The 18942-nt window shown below is 37.2% G+C and overlaps 1 protein-coding gene across 3 annotated transcripts in view; it reads right to left on the reverse strand.

The window, feature by feature from the left end:
• Positions 1-1485: 1485 nt before the first annotated feature.
• GLRB (glycine receptor beta) overlaps positions 1486-18942 on the reverse strand; it is a 43170-nt gene continuing 25713 nt past the window's right edge. For 2 of the 3 annotated variants that reach the window (XM_087936678.1, XM_087936680.1), the window contains 3 exons: positions 15753-15905; positions 13599-13891; positions 1486-2345 (listed from right to left, as the gene is read on the reverse strand). In XM_087936678.1, the coding sequence (XP_087792804.1) occupies positions 2049-2345; positions 13599-13891; positions 15753-15905 (743 nt within the window). In that variant the 3' untranslated portion in view covers positions 1486-2048. The remainder of the gene's footprint in view (positions 2346-13598; positions 13892-15752; positions 15906-18942) is intronic. The other variant, XM_087936679.1, reaches the window with a different exon arrangement.

Genomic DNA, 18942 nt, shown 5'->3' on the forward strand with positions numbered 1-18942 from the left:
CAACTGAAGGATGATTAAGTTACCTAAGAAAGCAATGGGCCAACAGAGGGATTAATTAATGCAGAAGTTAGTGGTCCCGATTGATCATGTCATGAATTAGTGTGTCATTACACTCTGACACGGTTTCCCAAACTGTGAGGTGTGCCTCTCTTGAGGAGGTACAGTTAGTGTCCAGGGGAGCTGTTAAGAACCTTTTAGATGCATTTTTAACAATAATCCACCTTTCCTAAAGTTTCATTGTTCATTGGTGTTCATTTTGTTGTGTGGATTTTTTAGGGGTATGTGTGTGTGTGTACCCCTAAGATTAAAGATTGGGCCTGATGGCAAAACCTTTAGGAATTCCTACTCTAACATATAATTCCTTGAAATGATTCTAGGGTGATTAAGCAGATAAACTATTTTCTATTTTCTATCTAGGCTAGAATGATATTTCAAATTCTGTACTCTTTTATTTCAGTGTTTAGGTATTAAGAGTCGCCCCAAGAGATGCTGCTATTTCTTTGGCTGTGTACCTGAATTATTATGTTTTCATTTTTTATTTTATCGAGTCTTAGGAGTTTCCTCTTCCACTACAGCTTTTAACAGATGCGCAAACACATGACACTTGAAATCCTGCTCTTGTTACGTATGATCCACTGAGTATTAGATTAACTGTGTGCATCTGTAGTTGTCTTGTTGTATCTCCTAGGTCCTTTCCTTAATGATTTTTTTTTCCTCTGTACAGATTTACAGTTTGTATCTTTAGAAGCTTTTGTATGTTCATGGATTCCACTCTACCTATGTGGAATGCAGGGTTATGTGTCTTCTCTTTCCATGTTTTTGAGGATATAAGAATTGGAATTCTTTATTGGCCAAGAGTGATTGGAAACACAAACTTGGTGCAAATGCTCTCAGTGTACATAAAAGGTACATTCATCAAGAATCATAAGGTACAACACTTAACGATAGTCATAGGGTACAATAAGTGGCGATGACAAGAAAAAACAGGCCGTATTATCTCTATGAATAGATATAAATCTTTGATTTTGATTTCTCAAATTCTTGCTGGGTATGAGTGTTGATATATAAAGAAGCAGATCAGTAAAACTGTGTGACTGTGGTAGGTCTATGTTATTTGTGTGAAATTCAAGTAATTGAGTAATTGAGCGTATTGAGAATATACCTTTATGGATAGCTATCATTAAAATAACAGTACTACTTTGAATATATTCTATGGAAGTATTAATAACAACATTTTAGTATTTTTCAGATTGTTTTCCTTTCCCTTGTCGTATTTAGCATTCATGCTGCCCTATAGAAGCCTTTCTGCTGTCAAGTACTAGTGTATCTTCAGTTTTGGGGTTTGACTAGGTTTACTGGTTATACTCATAGAAATAAAGTTTTCAGACCCAAACATCTTCAAACATGAAGATAAGCAGCATATTTCATCAAATATTATGATGGAACAGTGTGATTTTGACAAATGACATGATTTTGCAAAATGAGTAATTCTCTGATCTTTATTTTTCACATAGACAAGATCAGCGTAATATATAATTTGTTCACTTACAAAGTCTACACATTTTGAATTACAACATCAGCTTGTTCTTTCACAGTGCCATTTAACTTTATACAAGAAAAATGGGTATTTTCCTTGAAAGTCATAAGGAGTTTTTTTTTAAAAAAAATACTACATATACTAGAATATTGATCTTACTGATACTCAGCGTGCACTTCAATTTCATTGTCAGAAACACTTGAATTCTTGATTATGTCACAAGGGAGTGTTGTCCAATATGTAGTATGCATTGTCTTTCATATACTCCTAAAGCAAGATGCGTATGCTGTACATTTATATACAACAGTTGATCAAGCACAGACATTGCAGTGTCATGCTTTCCTTCAAAATCACGATTCTCATTTCCCTTACCCATTATAGTCACATTTGGCTTCTAATATTCAGTATATTTTTTTGCAAATGCAAAGAGTTGTTGCAAGGTGGCCTTTCATGATGTAATGAAATGGTGTATATTGCACACACTTTTTTTTTTTTTTTAAAAAGGAGATTATCATAAATAGACAGACCAGTATATGACATTGAAGAAGAGGAAGCAAAATGGAAATAGTGCTCTTGCATAAAGATCGATTCGCTTTGCTTCTGATGGGATGACAGGTTTGGGAGGAGGCGGCTTCTTGTTGTTCTTTGCCTGAGACTTCCCAAGACCGTTGTTGACCTCAATGGGTTTTCCATAACAGTCATAATTTGACAATTCAAAATCTCTTGGCAAGCTTCCAACAATGCTGAAATCATTGGATCTCAGGTCAGATTTGGAGGTACAAACTTTTTTGCATCGGGTCTCCCCCACCTATAAAAACAGTGCAGGAGAAGTTGTGAGTTTGTTGAAGCATTTCATTACACATTTAGGACATGTGAACATAAAATTAATTCAGTATGGATTAGGTATTAGATATAGGATGAATTTTAATTTAACTAGTATCTATTGTTACTAGGACCCTGTAATTATATCAGTTATTGCTTTATTCTAATATTCAGATGCCAACCTTCCGTGTTTTCATTTTATTTGCTTCGATCAATTATTGTAATTGAATTTTATATTTTTGGTTATAAAAAATTATGTTTACAATAATAAAACATACCATAATAAAATGTAAACATTCATGATATTACCATAAAATTAAAGAAATTCAGTAACATCATTCCCAGACATAGTTGTAGATGCAACAAAATATGAACTCTTAAGTCTCTAAGTCCTATTGAATAATTACATTTACATCACTTTGCAGAACGCTGTTAGAGTCAGAGTTTGTCTAGCTTCAAGAAGTGCTGAGTGGGAGAAGCTATTCTATATGTGGGAGACCATAAATTCAAAATATTGGTCCAGGACTCACCAAATTAAATTTCCACATGATGGGCTGCTTCTATATGGAGAAGGCAGTCTTAAATGTAGCTAGAGGTGAAACCAAGTCGTGTTTTAAAGGTCAAAAAAATGACACTTTGAATGGTCCCTCGAAGCATGATAATTAACCAATGCAGTACTCACAATGTAAGGATAATCTAACCAAAATGGTTCCCCTTGCACCATGCAGGCAGCTGCGTTTTGATCTCTCCTGGCCACAGCCTCAGTCCTCTTTAAATCAGTAGATAGGTCAAGGAGGACAACCAAATCACACTTGCTTTTTCAGCTGGGATGCAACATCATTCTAAATTATAACTAGAGCAGTATTCTTGCATAAAGGTTTAACAGCTAACCCCAACTTTTTAGGGTTTAATTTGTTTTGTCCCTTCTAGATTTCCACGTCTTCTAAACACTGTGTCAAGACTTCCATGATACAGCTCGGCCCAGATGCTAGCGTACAACTCATAAGGATCCTGAGAAAAGTATAAGCTCTTCCAATGGAATCATGAAGATATTAAAAAGATATGTATCTGCTCGGACGAATGAGGAACTGAATCTGTCACTAATTTGAGTAGCCTACTGAGTAAGAAAGGCGATCAAAGCAAGAAGCATATTCAACCCTTGCATGAGAGTCAAAAAGAATACTATGATCGATAGCTCTAAATGCCAGTAAGAGGCCAAGAAAGACTAGGAAACGTACACGACACCATCTAGGTCCTGACATAGTTAGTCTACCAGGGCAGCCAATGCTCTTTTAATTTTCACCAGATCTGAATATTGTGCACGAAAGGGGTTCCCTCTTAAGGGCTCCACAGCTGAAGTCACATTATCTCATCAGCTTTTCCTAAAAAGGGAAGTTTATGATTGGTTGGTATTGTCTAAAGGCCTCTTTAAAAGCTAGTGCATCAAAGCCTCTTTACACGCACAAACTCTTTTCGCCACATAGGTATTGACTACTTCCGAAATCCAGATGTGTCTCACTCCTAAAGAAGCCAAAGGAAGAATAGGGGTATAACCCCTGGCACACAAGTGGCAGGCTCATTGCTAGAGATTGCTTTAACCACTTCATGAGAACCAATAGACTGAAAAGAATCCAGATGACAGCACAAGACACTGTCCAGGACACTATTTCAGACCTTGCCCACAAGGAATCAAGACTGCCAAATCTGAATCATGTCATCAGCCAAGGATCCTTCCAGAACATTGCAGAAGTCAAGTTCTTACTTTAAAAGATCAAAATAACTTTAACCACCATCACTGATACAGAGTGGAAAAAAACACTTCATCATCCTTACTGCCAAACTGAAGGATCAAAAACGGAGTTCTTACTCAAATTCAGATTCACTTTTTGTCTCTCAGCTAGCGCTGTTGGCATTGTTTGTTTCTCTTCATCTCTTGAGACCCAATAAACTAAAGAGTACCGTGACATCTACAAACAGAAAGTGACTCTTAGAGAAAAGCTTTATCACTCATGGTACTTCTCGGCTCTAAGTCTCAGTTTGTACTTATTGGAATAGCAATAGCACGTAGACTTATATGCCACTTCTTAGGGCTTTACAGCCCATTCTAAGCATTTTAAAGAGTCAGCCTATTAGGCCCAATAATCAAGGTCTTAACTTTTACTGACCTCAGAAGGGTAGAAGGCTGAGTTAACCTTGAGCAGTTCAGAATCAAATTACTGGAGTGAGCAGTGAGTCAGCCCTACAGTATTGCATTCTAATTGCTTTCTGCACCACCAATTGCTTTCCCATTCAGAGGATATAACTTTTCTGAAGCAAAAACCTGATCCAATATTTTCTATCTGCGTGGCTCATACTCATGGTTACCTGGGAGAGGCTCACTGTTGCACTGGAGACTATGACATTCTGGGACCTCCTTGACCCTGTCATAAAGATATATGGTGATTGAAATTCTCCAGTACATGCAGTATCTAACTGAGGGAATTCCAACATTACCTGCAGCTCAGACTGGGTTCCTACCAAAGATGAGTGCTACACAGACAGGATTTCCATCTTGTTTCTATACTGTAACTTAAAATATTTCTCAATGAAATAATTTGTCTTTTAGAACAGGGGTCTCCAACCTTGGCAACTTTAAGCCTCGCGGACTTCAACTCCCAGAATTCCCCAGCCAGCAAAGCTACCAGAATATATTATCCTGGTTGCAAAGCTGGCTGGGGAATTCTGGGAGTTGAAGTCCACCAGGCTTAAAGTTGCCAAGGTTTTAGAATGTGCTTTATAAACGGATATAAATTAGATTATTAAATGTGTTACACAAATGCTTTAAATAAATTTCCAGCTCCGTTCAGATTCCATCCAACATGGTCTTCCTGGTTATATTCCTACCAGGATATATATTATCCTGGTTGTACTAAATCATCATTATCAAGCAGGCAAGAGTTCTGTTAGTATAAAACTAATTAAATTTCATGTTAATAAAGTCTCAAGTACTCAGTTTGACTAACAATTATGTTTATCAGTCAAAGAATTACAGCATGGATTTGAAAAAAAAACCATTACATTTTCAGTAATATTAATGAAAAGAGAACAGAAACTGCATAAATAATGAAAGATAAATGTTAAATATGTAAAATGGATAATAGATTGAAAAATATCTATTTTTCTGTTAACTGAAATACTCTGTCATGGAATAATTAGAGCATTTTTTCCCGTAATTTTTCAGCTTCCTTCATACTCCATGCATTCAAAAATTATTCCATAAAGTTCACTTTCAGAACATATTTTAAATGGATGTAGAAGAAAAAAAGATGGAAGTCGCATTGTACAAATATATCGCATATTGTTTCACAATGTTGGATTCTACCCACAGCACAATACACACTGCTAGCAATCAATAGTAGAAGCAAAACCAGCACATACACAAGCGGTATATAAGTCTAAATGCTATTGCTATTCTCTACATATTACTACATATGGAGAAACTCATTTTATACATTTCTTCATTACATGCCCAAGTTATGGTTTTAGCAGATAATCAATTCAGTCTTAGATAATTGGATATTACCCATAATGATCATGATAAAATATATATTTTCTGGCTTTGAAAAAGCTAACAATGCAAATCTTCTCTACAATCATATATTGGCAGCAGCTTTGTTTTCATTTCTTGCCATTCATTATGTCAAAATTACTAACACGGTTGTTTCAGCTCACATTTTTATTAACATTTTAAATACAGATATACAAATACACCACAATGTTCCCTTTTGCGGCCAGCGATTTTACACAGAATGGAACCAAAGCCAAATAAATTAATGGAGTGTAATCAGAAAATCAGATATAACTAAACTTGGTTTATATCCTTCAACATTCCTCCAACTTTTCATCATTGAAAATAATCCTTGCTTATGTTGTATTCATATACCACTTCATATATACATTTTATTATATGAATTTCATCCAACCATGCCTTTCTCAGTCTTCCCTTTTTTTTTCTCCACTAAATTTCCATCATAGTTTGATTATTATTAATTCTTTCTATATGAACAGAATACAAAAGTATATGACCAGTATGAAGAAATATATGGATTTCTTCATACTGGTCATATACTTTTGTATTCTATACATATTTATTCAAACTTCCATCATTTTCTGATTTAATTTCCTGTTTCAAGAAACATGTTTATTAAATAACCCATTTCTATTGTGTTTAATGTTTAACTTTTATGTTTATCCTAACATATCCAACCTTCACCTACATATGTCAAAGTAGACAAAATGCACTCTAGTTTGATATTTTTTCCTCACCAAGATGATACATTTCTCAGTATTTTAATACATATCATATCATAAAAATTCTCCACCTGTCTTTCCATGTTATTAACATCCAGCTAAATTAAGTTACCTATACTAGTTTTTTTTTTGAAATTTATATATAATCAGCAATTATTAATTCCATTGTATCTATTAAACAAGCTACTTTAGACTTTGATACATTATTTTTCAGATTCATACTCACAGATGGGATTTAGCTGGTTCTCACCTGTTCACCAGAACCATTAGTTAATTGCTTATGCAGTTTGGAGAGCCACTTAAAAATAAAGTGCAAGAGTGGTTCTGTCTCTCTCTCTCCCTCCCTTCCCTTCAGTTAATAGCTCAGGGCAGACAACCAAGAACCACTTAACAGTTGCAGCTAGAATGCAGCCGCCACAAGCTGAATCAAGTCAATAAACAACAGAAACTGACAGGATTAGGACAGGGAAACCCATCAATCACCCATCTAGGGATGGGATTAACCTTTTTCCTTCAGGAAGAAGGATAAGATTCCTTTTCATTATAACGAGTATTAAGTAACACTTCTGTGATCAGCTGATACTCCCTGGAGTTCCCCAATATCTTTTATAGCTGCTGCAGTGTTGGCTACTTCTTGTTTCTTCCTGGGGAAAAAGATACAGGAAGGGACAATGATGCAGCTTGATATACAGGCTGTGAATTTAATGCATGTATGGTCCAACCAGCTGTATTGCTTCTGCTATGAAGCACCCAATTTAGAACATAGAGAACATAGAATAATAGAGTTGGAAGGTTTAATGGCCTTTGGCAGCATGCCCAGGCTTTCAATTAGCCTGCTCCTAGTTTCTCTCTCAGCTGTTGCATTTGCTTTGGGCTTGACTTTTTTTTAGAGGAATGGCTGTTTTAAGTTTTCTGCATTGTTTTAGTGGTTTCTGGCACTGTCCTTTTGGGGTGTACTTCCCTCACTCTTTTTGAAAACCTCTAATGATGGAGCATCCACAACTTCTGAAGACAAGCTATTCCACTGGTTGATTGGTCACACGCTTAGGAAATTTCTCCTTAGTCCTAGGTTGCTTCTCTCTTTGGTTAGTTTCCATCCATTGTTTCTGGTTGTGCCTTTTGGTGCTTTGGAAAATAGACTGACTCCCTCATTTTTGTAGGAGCCCCTCAAATTTCCTGTCAGAACAATGAATCAGTGGAACAACTTGCCTCCAGAAGTTGTAAATGCTCCAACACTGGAAGTTTTTAAGAAGAGATTGGATAACCATTTGTCTGAAGTGGCGTAGGGTTTCCTGCCTAAGCAGGGGGTTGGACTAGAAGACCTCCAAGGTCCTTTCCAACTCTGTTATTCTATTCTATTCTAAATATTGGAACAGTCCTATTTTACTGTGAGTTGGACTAGGGAGAAATTTCCTAAGGGTGAGACCAATCAAGTTGACCATGCCCACCCAGTCACATTCCCACCCAGTCATTAGGGCAGAGAACTGATTGTTAAATTATTTGAATCTCACCACTGTTAATACTCCTTGTTGTGGTATTCAATCTATTTAACATTTATTGCAAATCATCTCAGATCTCAGTTCTCAGTCAATAGCACAGAATAACCTGCATACAAGATTACATGTCCACTCATGTCTCAAACCAACATGCTCTCTCTTCTATCACTGCAAGTATTCCTTATACGATTATATATAAATATATTAAATAACCAAGGAAACATCACACATCCTACTTGCACACTCAGATGAATGTTAAAACAATTGCTAAATATTTCTGTCCACACAAACTTTATTTCCATTATATACTACTCTTGCTGCATTCAACAATCATTTCAACTACTCCATGATTACTTTTTCTAAATCAAAAATGGAAAATACACTTACTTTCTTATTTTCAGGAGTTCTGAGTGTATACAGGAGATCAAATATCTGTTTTGAACCTTGTGCCTTTTATTTACACAACACACATTTTTAGTAATTCTTATTCTTTGCAACTATCAGTATTATATATGTATTTCTCCTCATCATAGGCTTTCATACTACATCATATTACCAAACTTTTTTATACTTTACTTTTGTAGCCGTGACTATTTTCCTCACATCTCCTTTCCATTCGTTATGCTGTGGGATTAATCAATCTTTTAAATTAAACAAGCTCTTTTAGGCCTTTTGAAACGAATCTTTTTTTTCTTTTTCTTTGCAATTATGCTACTTTTGCTATCTTTTTCCCTGTTCTTCCCTGTAGCTTTCTAATCATAGCTTATCTTATCTTGAGAACCTTTTGTTACCCTTTTAGCTCTCAACCTCCATCATAAAGAGTACAAGTAGTCAGACCTTTATATTTTTATTCATTCTTTGGCTTTGATATGAGTATGCCATGTTTAGGGTTAAAAACACAGTGAGGAATAACATTCCCTGCATCGTTTTCAGCAAAGAAATATCTGTAAATCATATTCAATGAAGCAAGGCATTGCATCTTATTAATTTTATAAGTGAAAAAGATGTATACCAGTTAATGCATTGTTAAAATAGCAATCCCCAGTTATCACACCTCTGTAACATATAAAGATCTTGTTCAACTCTTACAAAAATATCATGTAGAAGTACAACCTAATTAGAAATTCTGTTTATATATTGTGTAGATCCATCTGAGTGGATCTATATAAACGAAGTAAACATAACTTTAACGTAGAGAGAAAGAGTATGTACATACTCTATGTACATACTCATAGTGCTTTATTGCCCTCTCTAAGTGGTTTACAGAGTTCGCATATTGCTCCCAACCATCTGGGACCTCATTTCACCAACCTTGGAAGGGTGGAGACCTAAGTCAACCTTGAGAATCAAATTCCTGGCAGTAAGCAGTGGCCTGCAATACTGCATTCTAACCACTGCTCTGCCACAGCTCTTCAAGATATATTTGTTTTCCAATTTATATGTGGCAAAGTTCTCCCCTTCCCAAATGAGGTTCTGATCAGCTTCCAATAATATAGAATAAAACAGAGAGCATGAAAAGGAAGAAAAAACAATAAATAACCCATAAATCCAAGATCAACAATCACTTACTGTACTTAGGGAAGGGAAACTATTCTTAATCTTCAAAGGCTTTCTGGAGGAACTGGGTCATTTTTTCCTGAATGCCAGTGCTCATGTGGAACACTACCCCAAGAAAGAATAGCATATCCCTTGTTGTCTGGGGCAACACCTGAAGAATGTGGCTTGAATATGATCCTGTAGATAACCAGTTCTTGACCCGTGTAAGATTTTAAACATGACAACTATCATCTTGAATTGAACACAGACATCAACTGGTAATCAATATCGGTGTTTCTCAGGCAAAACGAGAAAACTACTTGAACTGCTACATTCTAGACCTTCTGCATCTTTGGGGCAATTATCAAGAATGGCGCCATGTAGAATGAGTTGCAAAAGCCCAATGGAGAGATGAGCAATGCCTGAGTGATTGTGAATGAGTACACTCTTGTTCTAGAAATGGTTTTAAATGGCACATGAAGTAGAGTTATACAGAGGATTGCCTAATCAAAATGTCCACCTGCTCTTCAAATGAGTCTTGAATCTTGGGAAATCTGTCTCATTTGTTTGTATGCAGTACTATAGTAACACCACACAAACCAAATTAGTGGTAATACAGATTAATAAGAAGCAGCCAGAACAGACATTTTAATATTGCCTAAATTTTCATAGACAACAATCCACTTCAACTGATGAATGTCTTGTTTTACTGATGAATTTATTGTTTATGTAATAAAAAGTATTATATACACAGAGAAACACAGACACAGAGTTATCAGAGAGCAGACAAAGGATAAATAGTGAAAGGGAATGTGAGAGACTGAGTTACTTATAAATGGTGAAATTTACACAGCAATAGTTACACACATTATTGCATTAATGACCTAGTTAATATATGTAGTGTTACAAGAAACTCAGGTCTTTCTTCATACTGTGAGAATTGAAACCCATTAGAAAAAAATTGATTTCATCCCTTACCATACATTTCATTACATCCCATCATCACCTTTTATCCTCCATTATCTCATTCAGTCTTTTATTTATCACTTCCAAATCTATCTCCAATATCTAATTTCATGAAAAAAGACTAAATTAGAATTTAGTATAAGAGGATAGTATTTCTGATAGTTTATTTATATTATATCATTGTAATAAATGGAAAAAGCATTACTAGCACTAGTTACCCTGAAAGTAAATCTTGAATTCATGATGAGGAGCTCAGTAAAAATGGAAACTCAGTATGTTAAAAAAAAAATCAAAGAAGGAACATTTGATACTGTGCTTCTATTGGGAATAGTCTAGCTAGAGCACTTCTCCACGGTGGGCACCATTCTTTAAAATACCATTCCTCAGAGACACAGACAGGATAAAATTAAATCCATAATAAATTATATAAAGCAAAAATATTTTGAGTTTGCAAATAATTCAGGGAAGTGGCTAGCAGATGGATTACAAAAAGAAAAAAAAATGATATTTACAAGAAAAAATACTGTATTACTGGTCAATACAAACATCATTTTATTGATATTATTCTAACTTATGTAAAGGAAGTGACATCCCTTTAGAGAAAACAGATTGGTATTTCAAGAAACAAAATTTACAAGTATTACAGAAGAACAGATAAAGATTACAAGTGACCTACAACAACTTTTTGGGAACAGGTTAAACCAGAAAATATGCCTGGACCAGATGGATAATCTTATTATAATTGGTTTGAGGATGAGTACAAAATACTATGTACTCTATCCTATAGGGAGGAAAGTTTCCAGAGAGTTGGAAAGAGCCCAATCTAGCATTAATACAAAGAGGAACAAGATTTGACTTTACAAGAAACTTATTTGTTTATCTATTTATTTTTCATATTTCATTTGCCTCGAGGCCAATATTATTATTAAATAATGATTACAAATTGTTCATCATGGCTGTAGCTGATAGAATGAAAATAATTTTGCAAGTTATTCATGAGGATCATTGTGAGCTTTTACCTAAAAATAGTTAAAGGACAATGTTAGAAGTATCCTTTAAATGTTGGACATTTTGAAATATAGTATATGAAAAACCAGTCACATTGATTTTCATAGTTGTTGAAGAATGCCTTCGACAACTTGAACTGGACCTTCCTGTTCAAGATTTTGGAAGATCTGAATTATGGAGAGAATGTTATAAAATGGGTAAGATCAATCGGCATTTCATAGAAAACACAAATAATTGATAATGGAGACCCAGCAAAACTGTGAAGTACTAAACCAAAACAAGAAAGAATGCTGACTGTCTCCTCTTCTGTTTATTTTGGCTCTTGAAATACTGAAGAGAAACATAAGATAAGATGAAAAGATTGTGGGGAAAAAAATTGATGCATTAGCAGGTTTCAAGAAGTTAGCAAAAATATGAAAATAAAAGATCAAACAAAATGGATGAATAAAACTTTTTTTTTAAGATTGAAAAGAATGTACAATATCTGGGTATCACTATGATAAAAATATGAATTGCATCCTATTTCAAAATAATAGGGTAGTTCTTGAACGGGAGTTCTAATAGTTAGCTATAAGAAGGATATCAAGAAAGGTATTAATAACAAAGATCTCAGAAAGAACATAATTATACAATGCTGATTTAGCCAGAAAAATGCAGATTCAATTCTACTTAGCCATTGTTGACAGACAAGAAAAAATAGAGTTTGCTTTCTGATAAAAATACATTTCTTATCTAATAAGGTGAGAATGGAAACACAGATTCAGCTGACCTGAGAAATGGGAATAATTTCAAGCTTTGCTTTCAAATGATGTATTTCGTCAAAGGGAAATAACTTGATCATATGGACACTTACAGTACATGCAGAAACCTCATACTTTTTATATGTTAGGAAAACTCTGTTTGAACTACAAAAATCCAGGCGATGGAAAAATTGTAACAAAGACAACTTTCTCTTTTTCAGAAGTAAAGTATATTTATATTTTTAAATTATAACGCCCCATTAAATATGGGTCTATCAGTTCAATTCAGAAAAGTACCTTACATATATACTGTATTTTGCAGGAGAAATATAATATATTATGGATGCTGATGATCCCATAAAGCATCACTAGAGGGTGTTAGATAAGTAAATTTTTTCCAGCTATGCATGGAACAGGTTATTTTCCTAAAAAATTGAATGCTATCTAGACTACATATTTTCCTGATTGGAAAGCAATTGTAATTTTTATACCTAAATATTTTCTTAGTACTGCATCTAATTTTACATAGTTTTCCTAATAATTAGCGTATAATATAGTGTATAATTTAATTTACTAATAGAAAGCCAGCTGGATGACTTTGGACCAGTCTCCCTCAGCCCAACCCACCTCACGGGGTTGTTGCTGCCGTGGGGAAAATAAGTTGTATATGTTCACCACCTTGGGACGTTTGTAAAAATATTCAACGCGGGCTCAGTTTTTCTGCTTTCCTGAGCCCTAGGGAAGCCTTCTGGGAGCAAAAACGCCCCTCCTCCGGGAGGTTTGCCTGAGGCCCAGAAGGCCCCCCAAACGCCCCTCCTCCGGGAGGTTTGCCTGAGGCCCAGAAGGCCCCCAAACGCCCTCCTCCGGGAGGTTTGCCTGAGGCCCAGAAGGCCCCCCAAACGCCCCTCCTCCGGGAGGTTTGCCTGAGGCCCAAAATGGCCCCCAAACGCCCCTCCTCCGGGAGGTTTGCCTGAGGCCCAGAAGACTCCCCCAACCGCCCCTCCTCCGGGAGGTTTGCCTGAGGCCCAGAAGGCCCCAAACCCCCGGGGGGTTTGCTGCAAAAAGCAAAAAAATCCCCAAAAGCCATGTCCATCTAGTCACATGGTCATGTCCCTTATCCACGCCCCCTAGTCACGCCCACGGAACCGGAGGTAAAAAAAAATACTTTTGAATCCCACCACCGATACCAAGAAAGGCCCCTACCTGTAAAGTACTGATGTGCACCGGGGTGCCCGTGCCGTTCACCGTGTTCTTTTTAGCGGCATTTCCACCTTTCCCCTCCGCTTGCTCTGCCTTCGCAATCTTTGCCTTTTCAGCTTCAATTCGCTTCGGATTGTTCAGCATGACTTGGACCACTGCATACTCAACCAGTGAAGCAAATCCGAAAAGGAGGCATGCAATCAGCCATACATCCAAGGCCTTCACATAAGACACTTTGGGGAGTTCAGCAGCCAGGGTGGTACATTCGGACGCCAAGTTGAGCACTGAAAAAATGCCTAAGAGGAATAAAAAAACCCAGCAATATACGATGTAATTACGACGTTGTTGCACTGCTAACCATTTTCCACTTTGCTAACCTTAAAAACATTTTTGCTCCGCTTTCTAAATGATGGTATTTCCTCAAAGGAAATAGAAGTTGTTGATGAACCACATGTGTTGCAGAGATGAATATGAACGTAGAGGGTGAGCTATGGAACTGATTAAATCAATTGAGACATAATCATTTTGAGCAGCTATATAGCACTAACAGCTGGAAATGGTTTCTCTTGGTTACTAGCAACTCTATTTATCATGATATATATTGTTCTGCGGATGTGACTTTTTCTTAACGTAAGTTTGCAAGCTGTCAATCAAATCGAATTCTAGGATATCACAAAATATGGAGTGACTTGGAAACCCGAGTGTCAGACAGGCGTACAGGTTTGTCTGAGGACAATGTAGCAATTAAGCTTGGACTACTGATTTTGCACATCATGGAAAAATCTAAAGAGTTTGTTTAAATAGATTATTCTCTTTAAAAGTATATATTTTATTTTAAAATGCCTCTCTTTCACAGCTAAGGGCTAATAATATTGTGTTTTGAAAATCTGCATCCTATGGTAGACTTCCCTGTTCCAGCAGCATCAGTTTGGGGGACATACTAGCTAGTGTTTCTCCAACATATCTGAAGAGAATGCAGCTGGTTTCCATTTATCTTCAACTGACAGTGAAAAATTCAATCTCACAACGATGGAAAGAATCAGTTCACATAATTTCAAATGAGATCTAACTTTTGACTTACCATCTATCTATTATATATGTACGTCTGTCTCTTTGTCTGTCTGTCTACCTGATGTCCTAAATACCTGAAGCACTAGCAACTTTGCTTTGAAATCAAAATATAGAAGTATCAGAAACAGCCAAGACATGCTCTGATCAAACTGGGTTTTATTTTCTTTCTGAAAGAAGAATTTGATAAATTGAAAATAGCAAAGAGTTAAAATAGGATTAGCAGACTGCAAATGTAAAAAATGGGATTAGTTCTCATTTTCATTTATGAAAACTAAACCCACTAAAACTTTATTTCTCTGGAATGCTGTTCTAAGACTTTACAGATTGATCAAGAAATGTTGAGATCTGTTTTCAGCAGAAGATCCATTGCCTATTTTTTTCTTTTTCTTTTGGAGGGCCATTTATCTTACATTGCTATAGGAAGGTTTATAGCTGCCACGAGAAACTAAAATAATTGTAGGTTCTATCTACATTTTATATTAAGTACCATTGTCAGCCCTATTATAAGATAGCTGCCAGTGATTTAAAGCCATGACAAGAAGTCAAAAAAACAACCTGCTGTTTCCAAGATCACTTTTAGCTAGGATTAAGTCTGTTTTCTAACACATAATTAGAGAAAATAAACATGAGGAAAAGTTCTCTGTAAGTTTCATGAAACATTCTATTTGTATAGCATCCTACTCAATATTTAACATTATAGCATTTTGAAAGCCCATAATTATATAGAATCATATCTTGTAAAAAACAACTGTTTTTCTGGTACTTTGGGTGTCAATAATCCCCTATTCCACTCCCAGACAAAATTTATATCCCTTTCAGTTTTCTACTCACTGTTGCACTCAAATACGTCCCTGGTGATATAATGAGTAGATACAGGAACAAATTGCTTTAAAGGCTAGAGTTCTTGTCTTTTAAAAAGTGGAGGCAACAAATATGGAACTGAAAAAGAGAAGATTGGAATGACAATGAAGAACATGCTATGAGAACACAGTTGCTTTCATATCCATGATATGTCTTGCTACTGAGGCAACTGCAAATGGATATGTGACATTAAGTAATGCTAACAATATCAGAAACATAGATTACCCAATGGCACTCTTGCAGCACTTGCATCAGGATTGATCCAGAATGATAGCCATGAAAGCACAACAATGAGTAGCGTAGGAGCATAGACGCCCATCATGTAAAAGCCAACTTGTCTTCTCAGAGTGAAGATCACCTCTACACATGTGTAATAGCCTTTGGAGAAAACACAAAGCTCTAGATGTTTTAGCAAGTTAAATCACTTGGGTTTACTGATGCATGCCACTTTAACTTTTTATTTTAATTTACCTGAAGCTTTAACCAATTCTGAGCCTATCCTAATAAAGCTTATTTTTGGAAAAAGACGTACTGGCAGCTCAAACTCCAGCTAACTCGCATTTAACTGAAAGTATGAATAACAGTGAGACCTCAGTTGTATCAGGCTCCATTTTGGGATTATACTGCAAGTAAGAGCAACAGGAAGTCATTGGATGTACTCTTTGGATATGCCAGTTGATGCTTTTGTTCTAAAGTAAAAGGTTGATGTGCAATTGGCTGACAGAAATGAGTGCACTGCAAATACAATGTTTTGCATTGTGCACAGCAACTAAACACTTGCCAGCTAGTAAATTTTCCAGGGACAAAAAAAAGAACACTTGTATTACTATAGCAGTAAAATTAAAAGAGGAGAAAGAACGATGGCAGCAAGGCATGAATGAGTGAAATATTTTGACTCTAACAACCATAAAAACGAACAGGAGGACCAGTAGTGCCATAGCTGAGCCATTATTTCTTAAAATATGTTTTCTGAAAAAAAAATTGCCAATACAAAATATATAATTAGGGTTTTTCCTCAACCCACTACAAATAATTGCAGTAGATGACCCTTATGTAGTAGATATTTATTGTGCAGGTGTGTGTCTTCCCATTATTCACTCCAATAATTGTCTGAAGTAACAAATATACAAAATGGCAGCTAGTTTTGGAAGACAGAGATATGGTGAGGTGTTAGCGCTTCCTTGGCTCGGCTTGGGGCTTCAACAGGCATCCTACCGTCAAAAGAAGTGAACTGGATTAAGGGGGGGAGGGGAAAAAGGGGGGAAGGATGAAAGGGCAATAAAACTTTTTGCGTATGATAGGAAATACGGATGGGGGAATGAAAGAGGATAAAGACCAGGGCAGCCGGACCCTGGTTGTACCAACATCTCATGGACAGGCACCCTGAGAAATACGCGAATTACCCCTGAACATCTCAGGGTTCCCCAGAATCTTGGCAAGCTCTGGTTGGCTGCAAACAGACGGGTCATGGTGGGAAGGATGGGCTGGAGAAAAAACCTACATCTATTTTTGCATCTAGCAAGTGCAGTAGATTTCAGAGCTGGCTTGACTTTACCGCAACCAACATTCTTGGTAAAAGAACCGTTTGCTTTAACCAAATGGAGCCAAAAGCTTTTCTTTCCTAAAGGATTGGATTGGGGGCAGGTCTGACATTCAGTCAGCTCTGCAATTGTGGTCAACACGGAGAGGAAACTGCCTCTGTCACAGGAACTGTGCAAACCATGTCAACTCAAGGGAGCAACTAGGAAGAGATTAAGGCCTAGAGGGAAGCATCCTCAAAACCTCATCCTGGAGAGCTAGCTCTATCTGGAGGGCCGGGAGAGGAAGACCCACCAAGACCCTGATGGTTCCTTGGAGTTGGGAAAAAAGAAGCATGGGAAGAGAAACTCATGAAAGTCACCATTTCACCCATGGGGGCCTGGGCAGCCAGCGCAAGCGTGAACCAAAGGACTGGATGTTGCAGCAAGCCATAAAGTTCCTGAGGAGGCCTTTTGGTAGTCTCAAAGCTTGAGAAGTCATAGCCGGGGGTGGCACATCCCATTGATCGGCCAACTCCAGCCCTGGCAAGCAAGGGGGAAACGACCTCTGCCTCTGCAACAGCAGCAGCGAGCACCTCAGCAACTGCAACCATCCTAGCACTTGGCCCCACGGCCCAGCCTGCACCAGCGTCAGTAGTAGTGCCAGCAAGGTAGACAGGACGCAAAAGACATCCTGATCAAATATTTCCGAATTTGGCTAAGTGATGAGATCTACAGCGCCTGCATTTCCAGGCGCCCTCCAGGGCTGGTATGTTCTAGCAGAGGAAGTGGAAATCGACCTGGCTTGATCCAGCCAAGCTCTGGATGATGAAGATGCGCCCCTGAAAAGAAAGAGGCCCCAAAACTGGCATCATGTGAGCACAGCCCAGGCTGATGATCCACGGGTTGCTTCCGATGTGGGAAGGAGGGACGCCGAGCTGCTGATTGACAAGCTGCCCTTCCCTTCTATTTTTTCCTCTTGCAAGACTGAATTCTCTGTCAAGAGGAGGAGAATGTCAGTCCTGCCTGGCTTGGCTTGGGGCCTCGAAGGCATGTTGCTATTGAAAGAAGAAGGGGGAGGACGAAAGGGGGAAGAAGGAAGCAAGGATGAAACGGGGGAGGATGAAAGGGCAATAAAGCTTTGTATGTACATGATATGAAATAGGGAGGCGGGGGAATGTGGCGTGATAAGGACTGGAGCATCCCGATCCTGTTTGAACCAGCATCCCATGGCTAGGCACCCTGAAAAATACGTGGATTACCTGCAAATATATTAAGACTTCACAAAACATCTTGGTGATCACTGGTTGGCTGGAAGCAGACTGGTCACAGAAGCAGAGATGGTCTGGGGGCAAACCTACGTCTATTTTTGCATCTAGCAACTGGCTTGACTTTATTGCAACTAACATCCTTGGGAAAAGAACCCTTTGCTTTAACCAAATGGGAGTCAAAGGCTTTTCTTTCACAAGGGATCAGATTGGAGCAGGTCTGACATAAGGAAAAAAACAACGACACTATTGTTATAATGAATTCAATTGCCGAAAAAATTAACTCCTATTTCACATGAAGTTGTTGAGTATCTTGTACTAAATTGTTGAGGCTGTAAATTAGAAGTCTAGAGATTCCAGATCTTCTTTCCTGCTTCCTGCTTTGCACTAGTGGTGGTTCAGTAGTTATAGATGCTACTGCCCTTGTTTTCATTTGTCTAACCATAATAGTTAATTATTATTAATAATGCACTCTTGCCAATAAAACTAAATGGACATATCCCTTCTATTACAAGGAATTAGACTCAAAAATATTTTATATTTTATATATTTTAAATTATCAGTATACGCTCTGCATCTCTGGCTTTGCAGCATTAAATTTGCTTTATAATTTAATTAAGCTAAAATATA

This window comes from Pseudonaja textilis, chromosome 6 (genome assembly GCF_049901715.1).
Source record: "Pseudonaja textilis isolate UNSWEBS1 chromosome 6, rPseTex1.2, whole genome shotgun sequence".
NCBI classification, from domain to species: Eukaryota; Metazoa; Chordata; class Lepidosauria; order Squamata; family Elapidae; genus Pseudonaja; species Pseudonaja textilis.